The sequence below is a fragment of the Lynx rufus genome, unplaced genomic scaffold (genome assembly GCF_022079265.1).
Source record: "Lynx rufus isolate CCGP_SWC_20201006 ecotype Redwood Valley unplaced genomic scaffold, mLynRuf1.p SCAF_5, whole genome shotgun sequence".
NCBI classification, from domain to species: Eukaryota; Metazoa; Chordata; class Mammalia; order Carnivora; family Felidae; genus Lynx; species Lynx rufus.
Genome location: NW_025814867.1, coordinates 156,603,026 through 156,628,282, shown reverse-complemented (window position 1 = coordinate 156,628,282; position 25,257 = coordinate 156,603,026). Strand labels below are relative to the sequence as shown.

At 57.6% G+C, this 25,257-nt stretch overlaps 1 protein-coding gene across 1 annotated transcript in view; it reads right to left on the bottom strand.

Annotated features, from left to right (window-relative positions):
* The window catches only part of PDXK (pyridoxal kinase), a 34,537-nt gene extending 23,751 nt beyond the window's left edge, over positions 1–10,786 (bottom strand). Inside the window, exon 1 of the mRNA XM_047099177.1 lies at positions 10,595–10,786. Within this exon, the coding sequence (XP_046955133.1) occupies positions 10,595–10,681 (87 nt within the window). The 5' untranslated portion in view covers positions 10,682–10,786. The remainder of the gene's footprint in view (positions 1–10,594) is intronic.
* Between the last annotated feature and the right edge of the window lie 14,471 nt (positions 10,787–25,257).

Genomic DNA, 25,257 nt, shown 5'->3' with positions numbered 1-25,257 from the left:
AGCTGAGGCCATCTGCGGACCCGGCCACAGGAGCCACACGCAAGCAGTGAGATGCCAGGAGGCACCAGCAGAAGTGCCAAGACAGTGGCCCTGGGGGGGCCGGGTGCGGGAGGTCGGAGGTCGGAGCCCGGCTGCCGGGGCAGGAGCAGGTGCGACACCAGGGCAGGGAGGCCACGGGGTGTTAATGCCCCACGGAGCGTCTGGCTCTTGGAGTCCCACTGACCTTTGGACCCTCTCCCTCCGCAGCCCCAGGAAAATGACAAAGAACAAAGGAGCTTTTTATGGCCCGGGTCCACAAGGCCGGGAAGAGGGCCCCAGTGGATGAGACTCCGACGAACTTTGGGGACACAGAAACAGATACCCCACAGGGCACGGGGACACTAAAACCTCAGTTCCCACAGAGGGGCTGGGCCAGTGCCCCGTGGAATGTGGCTGAGGAGGAGGCAGCGAAAGGGATGGGGGGATGGAAGGAGAGGGGCGGGTGGGCAGGTGAGAGACAGAGGACAGGGACCGAGAGCAATGAGCACACAGTCCCCGGCCGTCCCTCTGTGTCCTACTCACCCGAACACCACTGACCACGCTTCAAGTCTCCCCTGCACGCTCAGAGATAGGCAGAAGTACGTGTGGGGGTCAGGAGTGGCTGCCTCCAGCAGCTGGGGGGGTGGGGGGAGTGGGCGCTGCTCACCCTCGCCGTGGCCCACCGGTGGCCTTCCCTCTGTGACGGTTCACCGTGCTATATACACTTAAGATTGACATCTAACAAGTCTCTCCAAAATAATTAAGCGGGTATTACCCAAACTCAAAGAAATAAAATAAAAATCGCCAGTCTTATTAAACCCAACAGTTAAAACGGGCCCTTTGCAAGTCTGCCTGCCAGATGCACGGCCTCCTACTCCCACATCCAGCTTGCGCGGCTTCGAATCCCTTAGAATTCTAATCAAGGCTCAAGAAACAGGCTTGGAGCGGCCGTGACACAAATCTGGAAACCCCTGCCAAGATATCCCGCTCCATTGCTTCCGGATGTATAGATAATTAATCCTTTGAAGCTGGCGAACTGATCCGGGAACGAAGCCCCTACTTGGTGCTTCTGAATGATGGCGAGCTCAGCCGCAGGCTGCCTGCCCCTCAAAGGCGGCAGTCGATGCGGCTCATTCCTCGGTGCACGTGCCGTGTGCAGGGCACGCACGACCGCGGGCGCTCCACTGTGCAGGCGCGGGCTCCCGCCCAGCCAGGGGACACCGAGGAGGCTCTGCCCTCACGCCCTCCATGGCCCCCCTCCTGGGGCACAGAGCACCTGCCGCCCCCCCCCCCCCCGCTGCTTGGGACCCAGTACCCCGCACCCCTCCCAGTTCCTTGCTGGCCCACAGCTGCTAAGGCAGGTGCTTGGGGGGGGGGGGCGGTCCGCAGATGCCTCCTCGAGGGCGTGGCTCCGACCCAGGATTTCAGAAAGCAGGAAGCCTTTGCAAACCAACCTTGCCTAAGCCAAAACAGCAGTGGAAAGCGGGCGCTCCCCTGCTTCCCACAGGTTCACGCTGCTGCACTCTGTAAGGAACTGCATTAGTACGGTAACCGTTTTCTCGCAACAGCAAAATTCCTCTCCGGTTTCCTCCGTTAGCACAAACAGGTACTAGCGAACGTCTTGAGTAAAAGCGAAGTGGCTAACGTGAGCTTCTGGAAAGCAGGGGACACCGGGACCTGGATAACACCGAATGAATTCCCTGTAGAAATAACTGCTCTGGTCCCCATTTCTGGACTGGACCCCGCTGGTCACACCTCGCCTCCCCCCTACCCCCCGCCGAGGGAGCCGGACACACTCTGACCCTTGGTCTGGGACTCAGTGCAGTGTTCAGGACGCACATCATGGGCAGCTGGGTTCTCCCCGGCCATGCTCACCTCCCGCTCAGCATGTGGCACACGTCCAAATTCCCATCCCTCGACAGGCTGTGCACAAGTCACATTACCTGGGAAGACACCCTCGAGTTGCACGGACACGACCTCCCCGTACCGGGCTAACTTCCGGGACAGTACTGGTGGTCTGTGTATTCTTGTGGGTGAGAATCATGTCGTTCTACAGTGAACCTTGGAGCCCACGGGGCCCCAGAAGCCCTCGCTCACCCTGCACCACCGTGTCCGAGTGTGGGTGGCTCCCGGGAGGGGGTCTCTCTCCCACGGTCACCATCTCGTGGCACAAGGGACCCTACCCAGCCGAGTCCACTCTTGTTACAGCGTGCGTTAGAAGCGGGTGTCTGGGCTGAGCTCCAGAAGGGGGGCCAGCACCCTGAATGAGGGAAGGACTCAGCAGCAATGCAGTTGTGCAAGACCGTCTCACATGGAGCCACTGCAGCTGTTACTAAACACGCTTACGTAGGAAAACCAGAGCCACCAGCCAGCCTGGCCTCACCACCCCCCGGGGACTTCCCTACATTCTACCTTCAGCAACGCTCCCTACCGATGGCTCTGGCAGAATCCCACGTAATGGAGGCCACGGTGTGCGCACCTCTTCCACCCACGCTGGAAGTGTGCGGTCACCACGGAAACGGGCACACACAGGAATCGGCCTCCCCCACCCCCGGGTCGCTTTTTAAACATCTACCAGCACGGCTGCAGCACACGGTGAAAGACGCAAAAGACACCATGAGAACAAGAGGGAGAAATGACGCTCAGCCCAGGGAGGACGGCTGAAGCGAGGCCTCGCCACGGAAGGGGGACCACCACCTCCACCGACTCTCACCGGCACACACAGGGACAGAGTCCCCTCTCCCCAGCCCCGCCAGGCTGGCGGCCACCGGCCTTCAGTGTGCCCCCATCTCTGCGGACAGCCCCGTGCAGGCATATTTGGCCGTCCTCACTACCATCCCCGTGACTCTCCATTGTCCTCACCCCCCGGCCCCCAGATATACCCACGAAACCCCAACCTATGGGGGCCTGCCCCTGCGCACGGAATGAGGTCCAGACCCCTGGGCTGCGTGTCCCAACATTCCACCAATTCCACATTGTGGCCACAGAGCTGCTGACCACTTTCTGACCCCCCCCCAAAATCTCTGAAACCCCTATGCCTGCGAGCAAATCTCCTGAATGCAGAACATCAGGACCTTGTTGTAAACCTTGTCTTCTCGGCCTCTGCCACAGCGCCGGGACTCGGTGGGGTTTCTGGGCCCTGGGACTCTCCCCACCAACCGTGAGCCCCTAGGACGCGCCCACCACCCTGTGCACCTCTGAATGAAGGCTGGTGTGGCCAAAGCCCGGCCCCGGGCCACATGAGGAGAGCCACACCCATTTCAGAAAACACGAGGAGCCTTGGCCAAGAAGTCCCACGACAAAGCACGCCCCTCTCCCCAGCGAGCCCCTGCACCTCCACGAGGCTGCGGAGGAAAACCCGGCTGCTCGATGACCACGGAAGCACAACCAAGCCCAGGCGACAAGAGTCTCAGGATGGAGAGGACCACTGAGGTTCACGGCCAGCCCAAACCGGAGGCACTTCTGACAAGGTCCCAGCATTGGACACACTGCCGGTGGGAGCGGCCCCTCGGCCTGCCGGGGGACGGGGGGTGCAGACGTGTGCATGGCGTACAGGAAGCACCCCACCTGCTGCCAAGAGAAGGGCGGTCAAAACGAGCCCAGGTGGGAGGGGCAGCTTGGAGATGGCTCCCGCTTTCCGGGCCTCTCTGCGCGTTCTGTGCGCTCAGTGTGCAGGATGGGGGAGGGGTGGTGCACGTGACACCTGCGGTGACTATGGCGGGAGGGGGCTCTCAAACACTTAGTCACAGCCATCCGGCCAAGAACGAACGAGGACGGCAGGGACGCCGGCACGCACTCCAGCTCGGTGGCCCGACTCCCACGGCTGTCATCTCCCGCCCCACGCAGACCTGTGGCCTTTCCCGAAGGAGGGAGGAGGGGCCTTGGGCGGGTGACGCATGTTCTCTGAGGCCAGATCCCCCTCATTGCTGCAATCATCACCCACTCTGCTGACAGCCAGCAAGACACGGTCGTTAACTCAGCAGCTGGGCGGGCAGCCCGCCCTCGCGGGGAATAGCAGGAGAGGGGAAGCTCTGGAACATTCCAGCGCAGCTCCCCCACCCTGTCTGGACCACCCGGGCTCCTCCGCAGGAGAGGCTCGTGTTGGGCAGGGAGGGGTCACAGTCTCCAAGAACCCTCACTATGGCTTGTTCTGCAAGACCATTAGTTGCTTCCACAGGAAATCAGGATTAGGAAAGAGGGGACGCAAGATGTCAAGGCACTGCTGGCATCCTCGGGGCTCGGTGCCCAGTGTCCTGCCCACCACCTGTGACCGGTCAGCTCTACCCACGTCCACTGTTCCCTGACCTCCAACGGGAACCTCTGCTGGAAACAGCCCCGCATCCCCGAAGGAGCCCGTAGCTCGCTTTTGGTCCCAAGGCCACCTTGGCCCGTGTGTGTGCACCCTTGCCTCAGCCGTCACCACCCTGGACCCCAGCGACCCTGGCCCTGGTCCCGGGACAGCCCACTCCCCAACTTCCAGGCTGGAAGTGCTCAGTGGCAGGACCCTGGCCCCCTGCCAGGCCCCGCCCAGGGGCCATACACTAGCAAAGGGGCTGGGCTGCACTGCAGAGCCCTAGGAGAAGGGGGTCTCACCCCAAGACCCGGCAGCACCTGGATATGCACGGGGAACAGGGCACTGCCCCCCTCGGCCCCGCAGGATTCTACCACATGGCCCGGGGCCCCACACCTGCTTCCTCTCCTTGACAAACTCCATTTGTTCTGTTTCTTGGTGTCACTCTTCCAGATCACTCTATGAGCAGAACTGGCTGGTTCTACATCAAAAGCTCCACGCAGGCATACGCACCAGGGGACGATCAAGCCCATGAGCCACAAGGCCAACGGCTCCCGCGTCACGTAAGCGCCCTGCTCACAGACGCACCCTCGCCCTTCCAGAGAGCACGGTGCCACCCCAGGCCCCCGGGGGGAGCACTTAAACAGAAGAGAGGGCCCCACTCGGAGCACGGCAACAACACGCAACACCCGTGTACGCACGCACGCACACAGTGAGAAAAAGGTCAGAGAACAGGACCAAGCAAGCTCTTGCTTTCTCCACGACACGCACAGAGGAACGACAGAGGGGGCGCCTCCGTGGCTCGGTGGGTTAAGCGTCCGACTTCCGCTCAGGTCACGATCTTGTGGTTTGTGAGTTCGAGCCCCGCGTTAGGCTCTGTGCTGATGGCGCAAAGAGCCTGGATGGAACCTGCTTCGGATTCTGTGTCTCCCTCTCTCTCTGCCCCTCCCATCCTCATGTGCATGCTCTGTCTTAAAAATAAATAAACGCTAAAAACAATTTTTAAAAGGGGTGCCTGGGTGGCCCAGTCAGTTAAGTGTCTGACTCTTACTTTTGACTCAAGTCTTAATCTCACAGTTTGTGGGTTCAAGCCCCGTGTCAGGCACAGAGCTTGCTTGGGATTCTGTCTTCCTTTCTCTCTCTGCCCCTCTCCTGCTCACTCTCTGTCTCTCTCTCTCTCACTCAATAAATAAACATTAAAAAAACTAAAAAGAAAAAACAACAGAACCCCCAGTCCCAACCAAAAAAGAGAGTTAGGAAATCAAGAAATTAAGCAATTCTGGACCTTCCTGGGGAAAGAGCTAAAACACCACCTACATCCCAGGACTGGAACACAAGCTGGATCAGGCCGGGGACTTCCAGAGGCCGGGAAAACGGGAATCATCTCAAATGGAGGAAGGGAAGAGAGCAGACGCGTGCGTCCCGGAGCACGAGGGAAAGTCCGGAAGAGGCTCAGAAGAGTTCCAAACCCCGCGCACCACACGGACTTGAACCTCCGAGGACTTCAACGTCCACACCAGGCAGGAGGGGCGGGCACTGTTTGATGCCAGGTCTCTTGTGCTGTTTGCCAACATACGTGTCCCCAGGAGAGACATTAAGGCAAAGGCCACATCTTTTAAAGGGCAGGCTGACATTCTTCCGGTATCTTCCAAATGCAGTTATGCTGCAGAAGGGCCCTTTCTATCCCAGGACTACTAAGGAGAAAAAGTAAAGCGCTTCCTCTGAAGGCAGCCACCTTGAGGCCCCAGGGGTTCTTAAAGATGAGAGGCTGGATGGAAAGGACCCCCCGCCACTCCCACCCCCGCCCCGTCATGCGTCTCTAGGAGATCCTGACGCGTCCGGGGCCCCGCCGCCCTGCGGCTTAGTGGTGGGCCCGCCATCCCTCTGCCCCAGCCCACGTCGCTCGGCAGGTAGGGGTCTCAATCCACGTTGCAGGCCAGCGGCCTCCCAATGCACCCGCTGCCCACCCACTGCCCTCCTCCCGAGGGGTGTCTGAGCCAGTCCACGGTGGCAAACGCGTCCCTGCACAAAAGAGTACGATCTCCACCGGCCACCAGACACGTCACAGGTCTCAGGTCTGCTTCTGCACCGACGGGCCCGGGGAGTCCAAGAACGAGGCTGCCTTCTGCAGCAGGCCCCGCAGGCAGCCATCTCCCCAGGATCTGCCAGGACCCCCCAGGGCCCTGCCTTCCCGGCTCAGCAGCGACAAGGTGTTTAAACGGGTTCTGAGCGAAGGCCCAAGTCACATCCTCCAAGCTGCTGGAATTCAGGAATCTCGTGTCTCCCTGCCACCGGGACCCTTCAGGGCCGCACCTCTCCACGGTGACCCTCCAGTGCTACTCCCCCTCCCAGGACAGAGGTCACATGTGTCTGATGCAAGCTCCTCCCCGGGAGCCTGCACGCGGCCCCGCCGGCACCCTGACATCAGCTTCTGGCCCCCAGCACGGCGAGGGAGTAAATCTCTGTGGTTTCAACCCCCCGGCTTGCAGCACGAGGGAGAGCGACCCCAGGACACGCACACGCCACCCTAAGCCTCGGGACCTTCTGGACCTTCGACACGGCGGCACAGAAGCGGGCTGCGGAGCTGCCTGGGGGATCCCAGGGCCCCCCCTCCCCCAGGGGGTGACGCAGATGCGGGAGTGGCTGCCGAACGGACACGCGCGCACACACGGACGCCGTGGGGCTGGAAGCGACTGGACCTCCCAGCTTGGGGGAATTTTAAGTTTCCAACTTCCAAAAGGAGGCGACCCCAGCAGCGTCTGGTGCGTGAGGCGGCCGGCGGCAGGCTGCACACCGTCTCTCCTCACCACATCCTTCCCTTCGCTTTCCCACCCCTAGAACGGAAGGTCAGAGCAGCGGGAAGGCCCAGCCCCGCCCAGGGAGGCACCCCAGGCGCGCCCCTGGCCTGTGTGACCTTGACCTGGCGGCCCTCCCTCCGTGGATGGGGTCACGGAGTCCACGAGCCTGCCCTCGCTCCCCTCACTCTGCAAACATGGGGTCACCCCGCCTGACACTCGACCTCCTCTGCGGCTGGTCACTAAAACGTACTTGGGACCCTGGCCTGGAAGCAAATCCAAAACCAGGGCCAGGTTCTGGCCCTTTCTCTCCCGTGCGACGCTTTCCTCTGCCTGGGGAAGGCGGCTGCAAGCGCTGGGCTCTGCGGACCCGGCAAAAAGCAGGCTGGGAACCGTGGCCCCTGACGCCCGGGATTCGCAGGCCTGCGCCACCCTCACCCCGGAGCGGCGGGAGCTCCCCGGGCACGGGCCCTCGCCATGCCAGCACCACGGGCCGAGCTCCGTCCGGGCGGTGCCCCCGGGAGCCCTGGCCCCATCTGACTGCCAAGAGGATTGCTCTCGCTTTGCTCGTGAGGCTTGGAGAGGCTCCACAGGCGGGGCCCCGTCCCTGAGCCAGAAGTCCAGGACAAAGGGACACTGCAGTCAGTCCCCACCGGGGCTTCTCCAGTCTCTCCAAACCCGTGGGGTCCAGCCAGAGTCCACCTTCTGCCACCCTCTGCAAGTTCTCCTCCCGTGAGAACAGTCGGGCGCTGTGTGAACCAGTGCACCGGACTCTAGCTGTATGGCGTCGGCCGGAATTGAGCATCTACGCCCCATCCCCCCGCCCCGACTAAGCACAGCTCTGGGCGTTGCGGGACGCGTCCCCTCGGAATCCCTGCTGGAATCTGCAAGTGTGTGGCTTCGCGGCTATCCCGGGCTCTGCCCAACCCCGCCCATGCTGTGCCAAGGCTGGTCCGAGGTCAGTCAGCAGGCCGTCCCACCCCTCCGTGCCCCAGCGGGGCGCAGAGGTGGGGGGTGGGAGGGCTGCAAGATGCCAGCGTGGGACCCTGTGGAGCACCCTGCAGGATTAACAGATTGATCCTACCGGAGCTAAGCAGTCCAGCCTTGGCAAGTGTTTGCAGGCTGATAAGGAATCTAGACTCTCGTCAAGGAAGCACTAAGTAGCTGCGGGGAGAAGGTGCCCCACGGACTAAGAAATTTCCGGAAATTGTTCTTGTTATGAGCTGAATTGTGTTCCCCAAATTCCTCTGCTGAAACCCTGGCCCCCAGCACCTCAGAATGTGACTGTATTTAGAGACAGCATCTTGAAAGAGGTAATTAAGGTAAAATGAGGTCAGTAGGGTGGGCCTGATGCAATCTGACTGGTGTCCTCACCTGACACGCACAGGGGGACCAAGTGAAGGCAGCCACCTACACGCCACGGAGAGACAGACATCTCAGGAGGACACGGCCTTGCTGACACCTCGATCTTGGACTTCCAGAACCAAGAGAGAACACACTATCGTCTACACAGCCTGATCTGCAGTACTTTGTTATGGCTGCCTGAAATCACACCGATACTGCCCTGTTTGGGGTCCAGCTTGGGGGGGAGCATGTTTGGAGGACCCCCACCCCTGGTTTTCTCCCCTCCATTCCCTGAGACTGCATCTTATTTCTGTAATTAGGAAGAAGGTGATTAAGCCCAAAAAAACATACACAAGTAAGTACCTGAGGCCCCAGCCCCCACCCACTGCTGGCAGAGGTCCCAGCCTCTACGAGACGCCCCAGGCACACGACCAGGCCATCTGGCCCTGCTCTCCTCACCGGTCTTCCTGTACGGTGGGGGAGAACACAGCACCCCTGGGCACTGCTGGCCCACCTCATTCAGCAGCCTCTAAGACAGACCCCATTCACGCACCGCATCTCCCCTAAAACAACCTGGGAAGCAGGCATCGTGACTGTTCTACAGACAAAGGAACTGAGCTCAGTGTGGAAGGTGGCCTCTTCAAGTTCAGGGACCTAACAAATATCCCCTGCCTTCAGAGACACCCCCCCCCCCGCCAGGCTTTTCCTGGGCCTCACCACCCCGGAAGGAAGTGCCAGGATGAGTCAAATCAGAGGCAGAGCCTCCGACCCCCAGCACACAGGTGAAGGATGCTGGGCACTGGGGAAAGCCCAGGTTAGAATCGCAGTTCTGACCTTCAGAACCACTTCCCCGGGTGGGTGGTCTAGCCCCATCCCTAGAGTCCCCGGTGTGGAAGTTGAGAGCACGTGCCTGGAAGGGAAGGGCATCACTGCAGGACCCAGGTGAGCCGAGGAGGCGAACGGGTGCCCAGTGCAGGGAGAAAGGAGGAGTGTAGACAGACACGGAGGAGGGACTGTGCACAGGACACAAGGAAGCCAGCGGGGGGCCGCACACCCCTGCCAACGACAAAGCTCCCACGGCTGTGTGGCCAAGAAGGGGTGTCCCTCCTGGGACAGCAGGCTGAAGTTGTTCTTGAGCCCTTCCTGCTTCTGATTGACAGGTGTGCCCCTGCACCTTTCTCCCGAGCACAGTGCCACCCCAGCGGCCCTGCCCACATAATCCACCTACATGTAACCAAGCTTCCCCTTCCCCAGAGAGCTAGGAGCAGGCAATCCACGGGCCATACCTGCTTCTTGCTGGGGGGTGTGGGTGTGTGTGTGTGCAGGCCAGGGACAACGGGCCAAAGGTGGGCAGTCCAGGGGAGCCATGACCTTGTCATGACCACCCAGCCCTCCTGCCGGGCAGACAAGGGAAGGAAGCGCCCATCACCGGTGCTGCCTCCAGCCTGGCATGAGAGCCCACGCCACCCGGGCCTCCTTCTGCACCTCCAAGAGCCACCCAGCCATAACCTTGCGGCTGGAATAGGAAGCAGTGGGTGCCCGGCCAGTGAGGCCCCAACAGGGACAGGCGCGGGAGGTCTGTCATTAAGTAAAGGCTACGGTACTTGAAAAGCAGCTTCTAAAGCCAAAAAGGCAGGCGCCCGAGTCGCTCTCTGGGCTTTTCTTCAACAACACCTGCAGGTAGGCCACCTCTGCCCTGTCCGCCTCTCTGGCCACCACCTCCCCCAAGAACCAGCCGCAAGGTGGGACCCAACCCGGCCGGCAGAAGCCAGGGTCCGCGAGCTCGCTCCTCCTCCTGGCAGGTGGACGCGCCAAACACCTGCCTTCCCTCCCTCGCCCTGCGCCTCCCCCCTCCCCCCGGCCAGGGTCCGGAGGCCCCGCGCCGCATTCTCCCGCCTCCCGGGAGTCGCCGGCCCCCCGCCGCCGCAGGCAGGGGTGCGGGTGGCGAGTGCGCCACCGCCTGCGCGCGGGGGCCTGGCCCTCGGCTGGCGCGCGCCCAGCGCAGCCCCCCTCCCCCCGCCCCAGCCCAGTGCTTCCGCCCCCGCAGAACGCGGGCCCGGCGGCCGAGCCAAGGTCACGGAGCCCGCACGCCCGGCGCGGGGACCCCCGGCCGGTTACGTAAGCCGCGCCGGCTGGCGGCGCGTACCTGCAGCGGGAACGTGGCCGCCCGGTTGCCCACGTAGCCGCGGACGACGTGGCTCTGGATGGAGAGCACCCGGCACTCCTCCTCCATGCCGGGCCTGCCGCGGCGGCGCGGGGCCGGGCGGCCGTCCGCGTGTGCGCCGCTCGCTGGGCTCCGCTCGGCTCCGCTCGGCGCAGGCGCTCGGCTCGCGCGCCAGGCCGCCTCCCTGTGACCTCAGCGCGGCCGGCAACCGCGGGTCCCGCTCGGCGCGGGGGTGGGCGGGGGCGGGGCTTCCGCGCAGCCCCGCCCACCGGCCCGCCCGTGCGGGGACCGGGACGGCGGGAGCCGCGCCCCGCCGGGCCCGGGGGGCGGCGTCACGGCGGCTCCCGGCGCGTGGGCGGGCGCAGCCACCCTGCGAGACGCCGGGGTAGCTCTCTCCGGTCCGGCGGGCGAGGGCGCTGCCGCGTCGCCCCTTCCTGGCACGAGGTCCGCGGGCCTCGCCTCTGACTTCCGGGCCGCCCACCCCGGCGCGCGGCCGGGCCCGAGCGCTTGCGACAAGGACAGCCGGCGCCGCGACAGCGCGCGAGGGCCGGGGGTCCCCGGGGCCTCGCCCCCGTATAGCCCGCTCACCGCTCCAGGGGCGTCAGGCCGGGCCCGGGGCCACCCCTCCGGCCACCGTGCTGGCCGGCGCCGGGACGCACTAGCCCCGAGCCCGCCCTGCTCGCCGGGGGGCGCCGGTCCAGGGGACGCGGAGCGGGCCGTCGTGCCGCCACCCCGCAGAGGCCTGGGGGGCGGGGGCGACATCTCCGCGGTGTCTTGAGACCCTTGGGGACCCCAAGGCGCCCCGTCCCGGGACACGTGGCCAATCCTGCCGCAGGGTGCCCCTGACCGACCCCGTGGTCCTTGTCCATCCAGTACCTCCACCCATTATCCACGTTCAGAGCCCGCAGCAAGCACGAGTTGCCCCCCCCCACACATCCCCAACGGTCACCACCCTGCCCTTCACCTCCTACTGCCACTGCCACCAGGCTGAGGGCACTCCCTGGGCTCCCCCGCACTGTCCCCGTGCTGTCTCGGGGGCTGACTTCCAGACTGGGTGATCTGGGTCCCTTGTGGTGACCCAAGGCTGCATGTGCTTAAACCTCTGCAGCCTGGGGAGAAGGCCGGTGGATCAGCCACGGGTGCTGGGGCAGTGAGGAAGGGGGCAGTGCCTTAACTGTCCAGACTGTCCAGACTGTCCAGAGGAAACCTGTCATAATTAAAACCAGTGGCAGCAATAAGAACAGCTAACATTTATTGAGCGGTTACTATGTGCCAAGCCTATTTCACACATTAACGTTTAAACTCCACAGCACCTTATGTGAGAGAGGTTCATCCGGTTTTACCGATGGGGAAACAGGAAGAGAAACTGAATGCCACAGAGTTAGTGACAGCTATTGCTGGGAGAGAGCCCTGCGGGCCCGCAGCGACCAGCAGGCTAGCCGTCGCCCTCACTGCCTTTTCTCTCTCCTACAACGTGAGGTCAGCTGCCCTTGGCTCTTGGGAGGGCCTGATGAATCTCTCTCTGCAGCCGATCTTACCCCCTCCCCACCTTGATCCTTCATTCACTGTCCCTCTTTTCCTGGGCAAACCTGTAAGCCCCCTCCCCCATTCTTCGTCCCCACCCCCTCCTACCTTCAGCCCAGGTAAATCCAGAGCACTAAGAGGGGAAGGGGCTGACAGGCCTCTGGGACTTCAGGCTCTGGTACCCTCTTCCTTGACAGAGGGCCCAGGGAGAGGTCAAAAGCCTGGGAATGACATTTTGGTGAATCGACTTTTCGTTGAGCTTCGGAAAGTTCTAGGTTCCTCACTCCCAGTGCCTATGGTTCTCAAACTAGTCACCGGAGAGTCACCTGGAGAACCCGGTAACCTGGCCAAGGCCCAGCCCAGTCCCACTTCACCGAGCCTGGGCCCCAGGGCAGCCTTTCAACTCTACAGCTGCAACTGGGGCCTCTCAGATTAGGCAGATAAGTGAATTTGGTATTTTGGGAGCCCCGTTGGTTGCCGCTAATTATCAGTCCACAAACCTCTTTCCCGATGACTCAGAAAGTGAAGGCCTTCAGAAACCACCAGTCTGTGGGAAAGATACCCCAATCCTGGCCAGCCAAGTGATGGTGGGCCATCTCACCTCTGTGTCTGGTCGGGCAGGGGCGCAGAGCCCCTCGGGACCCCTTCCACCCACTCCTGTGCCCCTCCGGGGCAGACCCGCCCTCCCCGGGACAGGAAGCCGTCCCCAGCTCTTAGCTGATTGGGAAGAGGCAGCGGACTGCAGGGCCCCTGCTTGTGAGGAGGGCTGGAGCCGCAAGTGGGTGGGGTCCAGGAGGTTCCAAGAAGGTCGTCTACCAAGAAAGAACCCGAGAACTGAGAGACTTCTCTCATACTCTGAGCTCGGTTTCCAAAAGAGCACTTGAGTTACTCCTGCTCTCTGAGCAGCTGGTGCTAATATGTGTCCGGGAAGGACACGAAGCCTTGGAAAATGACCACGATTTTGGTGACCATGGGTCAGTGATTGTTGTTGTTGTTGTTGTTTTTACATGTATTTATTTTGAGAGAGGCAGAGACAGCGTGAGCAGGGGAGGGGCAGGGAGAGAGAGGGAGAGAAAGAGAGAGAGGGTCTGCACTGTCAGCACAGACCCTGATGTGGGGCTCGAACTCACAAAACTTGCAGATTGCGACCTGAGCTGACACTGAGAGTTGGACGCTTTACCTACTGAGCCACTCAGGTTCTCTGATGGGTAATTTTTTTTTAAAAAAGCTTTCCATTTGGACGCAGTGATGGGTAAACCCTGTAAGCACATCTTCTTTCCTTCTTTTTTTTTTTTTAACATTTATTTATTGTTGAGAGACAGAGAGAGACAGAGCATGAGCAGGGAGAGGGGCAGAGAGACAGGGAGACACAGAATTCGAAGTGGGGCTCCAGGCTCCGAGCTGTCAGCACAGAGCCCGACACAGGGCTCGAACCCACGAACAGCAAGGTCATGACCTGAGCCGAAGTCGGACGCTTAACCGACTGAGACACCCAGGCGCCCCAAGCACATCTTCACCTAAACCCTGGTGGCATTTGAAATGCCCAAATCCAGAGTGCACACGCAGAGGGAGCCTGGGCAGGGGCTCATCCAGTTAGGGGTGTTAGGAGTCGCGTTCTTTGACGAAACGGTGGTGCTCGGGTCTGTGGAGGCCCACAGGTTTGGATGGGCGCCTGTGCCCCAACAGCCGGCACAGCCCAGCGCCTAACACCTTTGAAGGAGGACTTTGGCCACAGCCATTCTTGCCTCGGTCTGTACTTTCTGATTATGCCCTCGCTTCCAGCTCATCTTTTAACTCAGGCGAAGCGCCCCCTGGTGGGAGCCCCAACTCCCCCCTCAGGCAACACGCACCGCCCGGAGCCGGGGAGACCCCGCGTGATTGACCCCAAGACAGTGATGGACCTGACCTTCGCTGCCCACCTGCACGGACCTACCGCCTTTGCCCCACTTTTCCTGACCCCAAACCCAAGTATTTCCCGCACTTTGGGGACAGTCTTTGAAACATCCACCGTCTTCCCCTGTGTCCCCCCCACCCGCCACGCCAGAGGGATGCTGTGACCTGGCCCGGGAAAAGGCCGGCCGACCCCACCTTCCCCTGGAGGTGAACTTCACATACAGGCTGCCTGATCCGGGTTGAACTGTGTTCTCCCCGCAATTCACATGTCACAGTCCTAACCCCCGGTGCCTGAAAATGTGACCTTGTTTAGAAACAGGGCGTTTTGCAGATGTAATCAAGTTAAAATGAAGTCGTCAGGGTGGGCCCTAAATCCAACATGGCTGGCGTCCTTAGGAAGAGAGGAAGACGAGACGGGGAGATGATGGCCACACACACGCAAGCCGCGGCCAGAGGCATGGAACAGACGCTCCTTCACAGCCCCCGGAAGGAGCCAGCCCTGGGGACACCTTGATCTTGGGCCTCCCGCCTCCACAGCCGGAAGAGAATCACTTTTGTCTGGTGAAGCCGCCCGGTCTGTGGCTCCCGGTTACGGCCGCACCCACTACCTGCGTCCGAGTTCCAGCTTCGCTTGGGCATGCCACCTGCTAGCCATCAAGCTTGCCCCTCGTGGTCCAAGGTGACCGGCATTGGTCCCGAAGAAGCTGACCATCCTGAAAGCATAGGCTGGCTGGCCTCAGCTGACATCGCCTGTCCCAGATTTTCCGAGGCCTTTCCAGTTTCAAATGTTCCGTCACCAGAGACGGTGAATACGGATGTTAGTCCCAGAAAAAGTCATCGCTGTCCCCAGGTTTCCCCGGCCAGAGTGCTGTCTCTGATGTTGGCGACAAGGGATGTCGGTCTCTAGAGATTTAACCACTGTTACAGACGCACTTGTATCCCCCCCCTCTTCCATATTCCTATGTTGAAGCCCTACCCCTTCAAAGTCATGGCTTTTGGATTGGGGCCCCTGAGAGGTAATTAAAGTTAAACAGGATCGCGGGGGTCATAAGAGGCGGGGCCTGATCTGATAGGATTAGGATCCTTATGATGAAATTTGGAAGTTTTGGGTTTGCGAGCAAACGAACGGCTGAGAAAATTCTCAAGACGTTTTTGGTGCAAAAAGGTGATTTTATTGCAGCACCGGGACAGGGCCCGTGGGCAGAAAGAGCTGCACCGGGCTTGTGAGGAGAGACTGATGATATACTTATAAGTTAGTGGGGGGTTAGGGATGGCATAAGTCTCTAAGGAATTTGGAAGCAAGGCTTTCAGGACCTTGAGGGGCTCGTTACTGTTAAGATAAAGTTATTTTTAATCTTTATTTTTCCTAATTTTGTTTAATGTTTATTTATTTTTGAGAAAGAGAGAGAGAGCGAGAGAGCACCAGCAGGGGAGAGACAGAGAGAGAGGGAGACAGAGAATCCAAAGCAGGCTCCCCGCTGTCCGTGCAAAGCCCAGCACAGGGCTTGAACCCACAAACTGTGAGATCGTGACCTGGGCTAAAGTCGGACGCTCAACGGTCAACTGCTCAACTGACTGAGCCCCCCCAGGCGCTTCTGTGTTGAGTCTTGAATAAAACATAAACATAAAGGCTCTAAGGCAGCCATGAGTTGCTCGAGGAAGGTCACACTCTGCGTGTTTCAGGTGTCTATCAGCGGGCTGTGAGCTGTCAGGAGATTTAATTTAAGTGACATTTCTCTTGCTTTGTTTCCCTCATCACATAGAAGAAGGAACAGCAGAGAGCCGGCTCTCTGTGCCTGACGCGCGGAGGACAGGAACGAGAGCACGCGCTGAGCGGGGGGCTCACATGGGGACCTGCATCAGGGCAAGTCCAAGTGGAATCTTCGACTTTGAGCGTCCAGAACCGTGAGAAAATAAAGGTGGGTGGTTTAAGCCGCCCAGCCTGTGGTGTTTTGTGGCGGCCTGAGCGGGCATCCTTTTTTTTGCCTTACAAATCATGCATTTCTTAAGGCCCTGCCGCTATTTTCAGAATATACTGCCTCGCAGACTGTAATTGCGGGCCAGGAAGGCGCACATGAGGTGTGTCTGTCCCAACGCCGGCTTTATTCGGTCATAAAGCAAAGTTAGTCATACTTATAAAGCAGGTTCAGGATTCCAGACTCAGTGATATTTTACCACGTGGTCAGATGTGTCTTCTGACGCGGCAGACAGAGCAGAACCGAGGACAGGCCACACAACACGCAAGATAACAGAGCGGTTAGAAAGTTAACGAACGAACTCGAAGTCAGTCTGTGGGGTTGAGATAAGGCCTCTGTCTGTCGGGTCCGGGTCAGAGCTCGGCACTCGGTGGGCTCACTGCTCAAACAGCGGAGGGTCTCTGTTCCTTTTGGAGATGAACCATGTGACTCTTGATCTCGGGGTGGTGAGTTCGAGCCCCATGTTGGGTGTAGAGATTACTTGAAAAAAAAAAAAAACAACAACCAGGCAATAACTGAACCTGAAGCTTGGATTACAGGTTGTTTTTTATTTGAACAGATTATCTTTTTTGCTTCCCTCTGGGGAATAGCCAAGATTTTTTGGAACCTTTTGAGCACTTTGGCTCAGTGACTCCAGGAGCACTAGAGAACGCCCTGGATTCTTTCCTGACCTGTTCCAGGTGTGGTTTTCTATTTCTTAACCCTCGAACATGCTCGTCTGGTTTGAAGCTGACCCTGCAGTCTCCAGGTCAATGAGCTGGTCACTATGACAACCTCCGGGCTGGGCTGTCCTTGATCCCCAGTCTCCACCTGAAATAGCTCCACGCCATCTGGAGAGTTTTCTCCCGAGAGTTCAGAAGAATGTGTGATAAGTGTCATCTTAAACCCAGGGTGGGGCGATCTCTGCTCAAGGTTCCCACCTGAGAAATAACCTTGAGCCTCATTGTCTCTTCCTGACCAGACTCTATTGGAAATGTTTCTTCTTTCTCCTTAGTTCTCCTTAGTAATACTTTAATTCAGAAAAGACTCAAAATCTGGGCCAACAGCCAGGAAATCAGACCCTCAAGGGGCCTGTTGGGGCAAATTATTCACAGAGAAAGAACAGAGGGAAAGTGAGGGGATTCGCTCTTGTACCGGGAGCTCCATGCCTGGGAGTGGCTGGATTTTCATCCCATCTAATGGGAAGCGATTGGCTGGCCTGGATGGCGTGGGGTTCCCTTCACGGCAGCTGCTCTTCCTTACTGTGCCCCACAGAGATTCGCAAACATCCCTCGGGGGCCTCCGGCTGTAAGAGAAGCTCGTGTCGCAGAGAACTTGGGGGGATGACGACCATCACAAGGAAGAAAATGAAGCCGCTCACAGTCCCATGGTCTTGGGGGCGTATGGCTTTCTCGTCTTCTCTCCGGGCACGTCAGTGTGCTTTTACACGAACGTGGCAAGTGCTCAAGAATCACAACAATGTTAGGGGCGCCTGGGGGGCTCCGTCGGCTAAGCGTCCGACTTCAGCTCGGGTCGTGATCTCACAGTTCGTGAGTTCAAGCCCCGCGTCGGGCTCTGTGCTGACAGCTCGGAGTCTGGACCTGCTTCAGATTCTGTGTCTCCCTCTGTCTCTGCCCTTTCCCCACCCGTGTTCTGTCTCTGTCTCTCAAAAATGAATAAAAACATTCAAAAAAATTAAGAAACATACCGACATTATGCTCTGTAGACAAAGATTGGGATTGTAGTTGATTATGTATATTCGTATATTTTTCTACTTCCCACATGTCGTCTGATGTTCTCGGTGACCTTTGATGCCTACGTGACTTGCATCGCATGAACTTACAAGAATTTAATGAACCCTCTTATTGAATAGTCAGGTTGGGCTCAGTCTTTCACTGTTGTAAATATTTCACTGGCCTTACTTGTAAGTGAATCTTTGTGTGCATTTCTGATGACTTTCTTGGTATAACTTCCTTGAAGTGGAAAGACAGGTAAAAGAGAAGTTTGCATCTTTTGATTCTTAGTATATAGACGTGTTGTCAAATTACACTTGAGGAATGTGTGTAATGTACATGCCTGTCAGCCCTCAGTGATGATTTCAGCTCAGCTTTGTCAGGATTAGGTATCTGTATTTTTAAAGACTCCTTGAAAATTGGCAAGCCAAAAACACAGGAGGCGTTTTTAGGTACGAGTTTGTACAATTTCTCCCTAGAGTTTTATGGAAGATCAAAAGTGCAAATAAAAGGGGTTAATCTAACTGTGGAAGCTGAATTTTTAACGTTTGTTTTTTAACTTTATTTATTTGTTCTTTGGCAGGGCGGGGGGGGGGAGTCCCAAGCAGGCTCAGCGCTGTCAGCATAGAGCATGACGTGGGGCTTGATCCCATGAACCGTGAGATCACGACCTGAGCTGAAGTCAAGAGTCCGTGCCTGAGCCACCCGGGCGCCCCGTGGAAGCTGGAGTTTTAGAGGCAGAGGATCTTCCGTTTGCTTCCGAAACCACACGAAGAAGGCTGACCTGGACCGGGTCGTGCGTCGTCAGAAGCCACCAGTGCACACAGCTCAGCGCCTGCGGTCCTCACTATGCCCGAGGTCCCCTCCGCTCACCAGCACCTCATCTGGAGAAGAGGAAGGTCAGGTCCTGCACAGTTCTCGTGGAAATCACCCCTGGCCATAAACGTGGGGCATTCGATATATGCTGGGGGTTAATCAAACCCGCTTTCCCACCAGACTGGAACTCCATTAACACGGGGAACAGGGCTGTCCTGTACCCCAACATCTTCACTGTGCTGATTGGTGGTAGTCAAATAAATGGAGGGAGGGAGGAAGGAGGTGGGGGGAGGGTTGGACGGGAGGTTGGGTGCGTGTGTGCGTGTTGAGAACAGTTTCCCAACCACTTAAACGTAGAACTACCATATGATCTGGTAATCCCACTTCTGGAGAGACGCCCAAAAGAATTGAAAGCAAAAGAACTCCCAGATACCATACACCCACGTTCGCAGCAGCACTCGCTCACAGGAGCCAAAGAACCAAGTATCCATCGAGGCAGGAACGGATCAACAAAACGTGGGACGTGCTTGTTGAAAAGAAAACCGCAGGTCCGAAATGGCATTACGCAGACTGAGCTCCCAAACCGGGGCTTCGGTTCTAACCTCACCGCAGTTGCAACTTCCCCCAGAAACGTGGTCCATCAATCAGCACCAACGAGCCGACCGCTCGGCCCCTCTCCCTCCTCCGGAGAAAGATGAGGTCAAGTGCATGATAAGACCCCTTGCCTCTCCCCGCACGGGAAACTGGCTTTGCCCGGAAAAATTCTTTCGCGGATAACCTTCTATCCTACCCTCCTTCCGTAAAAACCTTCTGACTCGTACACCTCCTTGGAGCACCTCTACTTGCCAGATGGCTGTGTTGCCCGATCCGTGAATCGGTGAATAATTAGATTTTTAAATTGATTGGTTGAATGTTTGTTATTTAGCAATGCGGTGTCTCCCCGATCGCGTGGGGGTCCCCAAATGTGGCATGATGATCCCTATACTGCCTGGTTTGCCCAGGTGGTGAAAGAAATCACCCGCGGCAGCACAGAGGAGGTAGAGGTTTATAGAATGCATGGCCAGGGACTGGGGGGGCAGGGCAGCGGAGGAGGGACTGTCTGCATGGAGGTAGTGGGTGGGGGCTGTCTTTAAAGGGGGAAGGGTAGGGGCATGGGGACAAATGGAATCTTCCCTTTCTTGGTACCTGTGTCTGGATGAAAGTAGCCCGTTGGTCAGTTAGGGCCTCTGGGTATTTTGAGGCGGGTCGCCCGATGGGCCTGTAAGGGTTAAGTGGTAGTGTAGGGCTAACCTGTAGCCTTGAGAAATAACAGCTTTGTTCTGACACTGTAGGTTAGGAGATAACAGCCTTGTCCTATCCATCAAGGGAACAAAAGTTCAAGGAAAATCAACTGGATTAGCGTTTGACTGGATTGGGGCAAGGGCATGTCTGAACTGTTTCTACCCCCATCTGGGAACTATCTCTTTGTTCTGTTCCCAGGTGATGATAAGACGACGTGGTTTCAGCTATAAAAACTCTGTACCCCGGCTGATCGAGGCTGCACTCTGATCAAGAGTGTCGGTCCCGATCAGTCGGCCTTGCCTCTCATTGCAATAAACTTTGCTGGGACTGTCACTGGTGCCCGTAGCATTCTGTTCAGGAGTCGTGTGGATGCAACAGGCCTGGGTGTCCAGGCGGCCGTGGTCACCGGGGGCCCTTTCGCCTTGCTCTACATGCCATTGTTCAAGCCTGTGGCCTAGAAGCAGCCTCTACAAGCAATACGCACGACACGCTATTGTTCGGCCTCAAAAAGTAAGAACATTCTGACACCGGCCGTGCCGCGGATGAGCCTTGAGCACACGGTGCTCACGGATACGGCCCGGACACAAAAGACGATACTGTGCGAGTCCGCTTACACGAGGAGGCGCCGAGACGGAAGGCAGGACGGTGGGCGCCAGGGCTGGGGGAGGGGCTGGGGGGTCTGTGTATCGTGGGGACAGTTCCTGTTCCGGGAGATGGAGAGTCCAGGAGACGGAGGGAGGGGTTGGCTGCACAACCGAGTGAATGGACTCAACGCCACCGGCCCGTCCACGTAAAATGGTCAAGAAGGTAAAAGCACGTTTCGTATGTTCTACCGCAAGCTTGGGGTAAGATCCAGTGTAATGAAAGCAAGTTCCCTATTCTCCCAGAGCCTCCGTATCAGATTTAGCATAATAAGCCCAAGTGATGGACCAAGGGCAGAAAAACATCCCTTTAGGACAAAACACAAAACCGGGGCTGTGGCTGGGCGTTCTGGTTCATTCCGGACGCTGCTGGAGGGCTGTTGCTGACACAAGCAGAGACTGGGCCTGTGGGCGGCCAGGCTGGGTTGGGGACTGGGGCCGAGAGCCTTCCTGCCAGGGAGGGGCCTGTCCCCGGAGGTCCCCAGGGCGAGGGTGGCCTGGTGCTCGGTCTGTGCATAGTAGTATCTGCTCCCCTTGGGCAGACAGTCCCCAGAGGGTCCTTCTCAGCCATGCGTCCCAGCAGGCGAAGTAACTGGTCCATGTGCCTTCTGTTCCCCTGGGGTGTGGCCACAGGGGTGAGAAGACACAGACCCTGTCGCTGTGCCGTGTCCATCGAGGGCACACAGAGCCTCCTTCCCTCCTTTCTCCCACCCCACACCCCCACCCCGTTTCCGGCCCTTCACTAGCCTTTCTGCTTTCTTCCTCTGCTGTGTCCTGCCTTCTGCTGTCCGACATGGGGCAGGGACAGCAACCTGTGTGGGTGTCCTCCCTGGCAGGCGAGCTCCCGGGCGGCAGACGTAATCAAATACAAATGAAAAGCACCGAGAGGTGCACTGGTGGCCAACATATCTGTGACCAGGACTCCCAGGCTTGGCCGGACACTGCCGGGGGTGAGCCAGGAGCTTGGAGACGGAGCCTGGGGGCCCCTTACCTTACCTCTGGACGACGGTCAGGCGCAACAGGCACTCAGCCAATGAGGACCTGCACTTGAGAGCAGGCTGAACCAGCGAGAGAGATGACTTCTCTGCCCCAAAGAACACCGATACTGGTCACAAAAACGTCCCAGAGGGTAGGAGTCCATTTGTGCGAAAGGTCCAGAAAAGGCAGACCCTCGGAGAAAGGAGGTAGGGGAGTGGCTGCAAGGGTGGGGGGTGGGGGGAAAGGGGAAGGAATGGGGAGGGATGGCTGACAAGCATGTGATGGGGGGGAGGAAAATGTTCTAGAATTAGGTTATTGTTAGAGATGTGCAGTTCTGTGAATGGACAGAAAATCACTGAGTCGTACGTGTTCAAATGGGTGACCTCTATAGAGGGTGTATCAGATATATTCCAATTAAGCTGTTTTAAAAGTTAAAGAAATAAGGGGCGCCTGCGTGACTCAGTAGGTTAAGCGTCCGACTTTGGCTCAGGTCACGGTCTCTCTGCTTTTCCCCTACTCACACCCCGTTACTCTCTCTCTCCCAAAAATAAACATTAAAAAAATTTTTTTTTTAAAAGTTAAAGAAATAAAAAGACATTCAAAGCAAACAAAAGGAAAAAAGGAAACAGTTCTTCAAGGTGAAGTTGAGACTTAGGGGCACCTGGGTGGCTCAGTCGGTGAAGCGTCTGACTCTGGATTTCGGCTCAGGTCACGATCTCACAGTTCGTGAGTTCGAGCCCCACACCGGGCTCCGTGCTGACAGCTGACAGCGTGGAGCCTGCTTGGGATTCTGTCTCCTTCTCTCTCTGCCCCTCTCCTGCTTGCTCCCTGTATCTGTCTCAAAAGAAATAAAAATAAGCTTAAAAAAAAAAAGTGCAGACTTAGAAAAGAGGTGGGCAAAACCGCATTCTCGTTGTTCAGACCCAAGCCAGGTCGGGACCTCCGGCCACCGCGCGGACGTGCGTGGAGCCCGGACGCCATCACTTCCACCCTCGTGGGGAAAATAAGCAGACTGACAGTCTGTAACTTTCCTTAGACCTGTCAGAGCACTGAGGTCCTGAGTAGACCGCCACCCCCAAATCTGGAGGGAAGGAAGGGAACACAGAGTCACAGCTGAGGTTGACTCACCCCGGGGCGGAAGCTCCCGGAACCAGGAACCATAGGAACGGTTAAACTGTAGTTGACAACCTGGTGGAGGCTGAGTGTGGACCAACTTGAGGGTCCAAACTCTTGTGGGGTGGGGGCCCTTGGTGGGCTCACCTCCAGGAGCCCAGCTGTAAAGACCAGAGAGAGTCCGCCGTGCTTGGCGAAGTAGGAAGGGAGGCAATGGGTTTGAAATGCCCTGAGCGGCCTCGTCGTGGGCCTGGGGCGGGGGATGGGGAGGGGGGGGTCACCTACCAGAGCCTGTGTGAGTCTGAGCAGGCTCCTCAGCTCCCGTCTCGGGAAGGGGGAACAGGCTAAGGACTGCTTCTGAGTGTCGCTGCCGAGGGGCGTCTTTGAACATTTCTCGCAAGGCTGGTCTCCCGGCAGCAAATGCTGTCAGGCCTTGTCAGCGAGAGTCTTTATATCTCCTTCCATTTGCAGGGAAACGTCACGGGAATGGGATGGGACCCTAGGTGGGGGCTCACGTCTCTCTTCTCCTTCACCTGGTGACCTTTGCTCCTCTCCAGGTAAGGTGGCTTTTCTTTTCCTCTGACCTCTTTCAAGATCTTCTCTTTGTCTCTGATTTTCTGCAGTTTCAATATAATATGCTTATGAGTAGATTCTTTTTTTTTTGTATTTATTTTTCTCGGTGTTTCCTTAGCTTCCTGGACTTGTGGTTTGGCGTCTGTCATTCACTTTGGAAAGTTATCTGCTATTATGACTTCAAATATTTCTTCCGTCCCCGTCTCTCTCTTCCTTCTCCTCTGGGGATCCCATCGTGTGTGCCACACCTTTGTAATTGTCTTATAGCTCCTGGATCATCTGTTCACCTTTTTTCCCCCATTCTTTTTTCTCTCTGCATTTCAGTAGGGAAGTTTCTTTCTTTTTTTTTTTTTCAATGTTTTTATTTATTTTTGGAGGAGACAGAGACACAGCATGAGGGTGGGAGGGGCAGAGAGAGAGGGAGACACAGAATCCAAAACAGGCTCCAGGCTCCGAGCTGTCAGCACCGAGACTGACACAGGGTTCGAACCCACCAGACGTGTGATCATGACCTGAGCCGAAAGCAAGAGTTGGGCTTTTAACCCACTGAGCCTCCAGGTGCCCCTGAGCATCTGACTCTTGGTTTCGGCTCAGGTCATGATCCCAAGGTTGTGGGATCGGGCCTCACATCGGGCTTTGCTCTGACAGCCCAGAGCCTGCTTGGGATTCTCTCTCTCCTGTCTGTCCTTCCCGTGCTTCTGTCTCTCCCCCCCCCCCCCAAAATAAATAAACTGAAAAAAAAAGAAAAAAAAAAGCTAAACATAGTCTTAGCATTCAATCCAGCAATCACACTCCTGGATATTTTACCCAGTGAGTTGAAAAACTTATGTCCAGGGGCGCCTGGGAGGCTCAGTCGCTTGAGTGTCCAACTTCAGCTCAGGTCATGATCTCACTGTTTGTGAGTTCGAGCCCCATGGCTGGCTCTGCGTTGAGAGCCTGGAGCTTGCTTGCGATTCTCTCTCTCCCTCTCTCTCTGCCCCTTCCCCGCTCACTCTCGCTCTCTCTCAAAAATAAATAAACTTTTTTTTTTCCAAAATACAGAGAGACACAGAGGAAACATAACTGCACGTCGCTAGGTGGAAGAAGGCAACGTGAAGGATCCCACCCGCGTGACCTTCTGGAAAGGGTCACACTACAGACACAGCCAAAGGAAAACCAGTGTTTGCCACGGGGCGGAGGGGAGGCAGGGAGGGATGAGTAGGGAGAGCACAGAGGGTCTTTAGGGCAGTGAAACTATATGAGGCTGTACGATGGGTGCGTGCCATCACACGTTTGTCCAAACCCACGGAGTCCACGCCACCAAGAGGGAGCCTAATAGAAACTGTGGGCGTCAGTTAGGAATAATGAAGTAATGCTCATCCATTCATTGGAACCGTGTGGGGGGAGGGGTATAGGAGAACTCTAAGTCCGTACCATCTGCCCAATTGTTCTGTAAACTGAAGACTATCCTAAAAAATAAGATCTGTGAATTTATTCTTTTATTTATTTTTTTTAATTTTTAAAATGTTTATTTAGTTTTGAGACAGACAGAGACAGAATGCGAATGGGTTAGGGGCAGAGGGAGAGGGAGACACAGAATCCGAAGCAGGCTCCAGGCTCCGAGCCGTCAGCACGGAGCCCGGCGCGGGGCTCGAACTCACCAGCCGTGAGATCATGACCTGAGCCGAAGTCGGACGCTCAGCCGACTGAGCCCCCCAGGCGCCCCTGTGAATTTATTCTTTAAAAAAAAAGGGCATAGTGTGTGTGTGTGGTTAAAGCTCTGGGTGGTAAAGGATAGAGGGAGCAGGGCTGAAAGGGTTACTTGAAGAGATAGTAGGCAAGACTCTCCCCCAAGGACGCCAGTCCACCGACTGAAGAAACACAGTGGCCCCTGAGCAGCACAGAGTGAAGGAAAGCCACTCCCAGGTTCGTCCTCAGAAACCAGCTGGGACTCATCCCACCACATGCTGTCCCGACGGAACGCGCTCCAGTGACGTCTGTAAACAGCGGCGCCCGGCTGGGTGGGCCCAGCTCGGGGTACGTCTGCCCTGCGCCCACTGTCGCGTGCCCGAGGGTGAGGGCGCCCTCGTGGCTTGCGCTTGGGGTGAGCCAGGCTTCCCACCCAGCAAAGCACAAGATGGTCCCACGCAGACAGAACT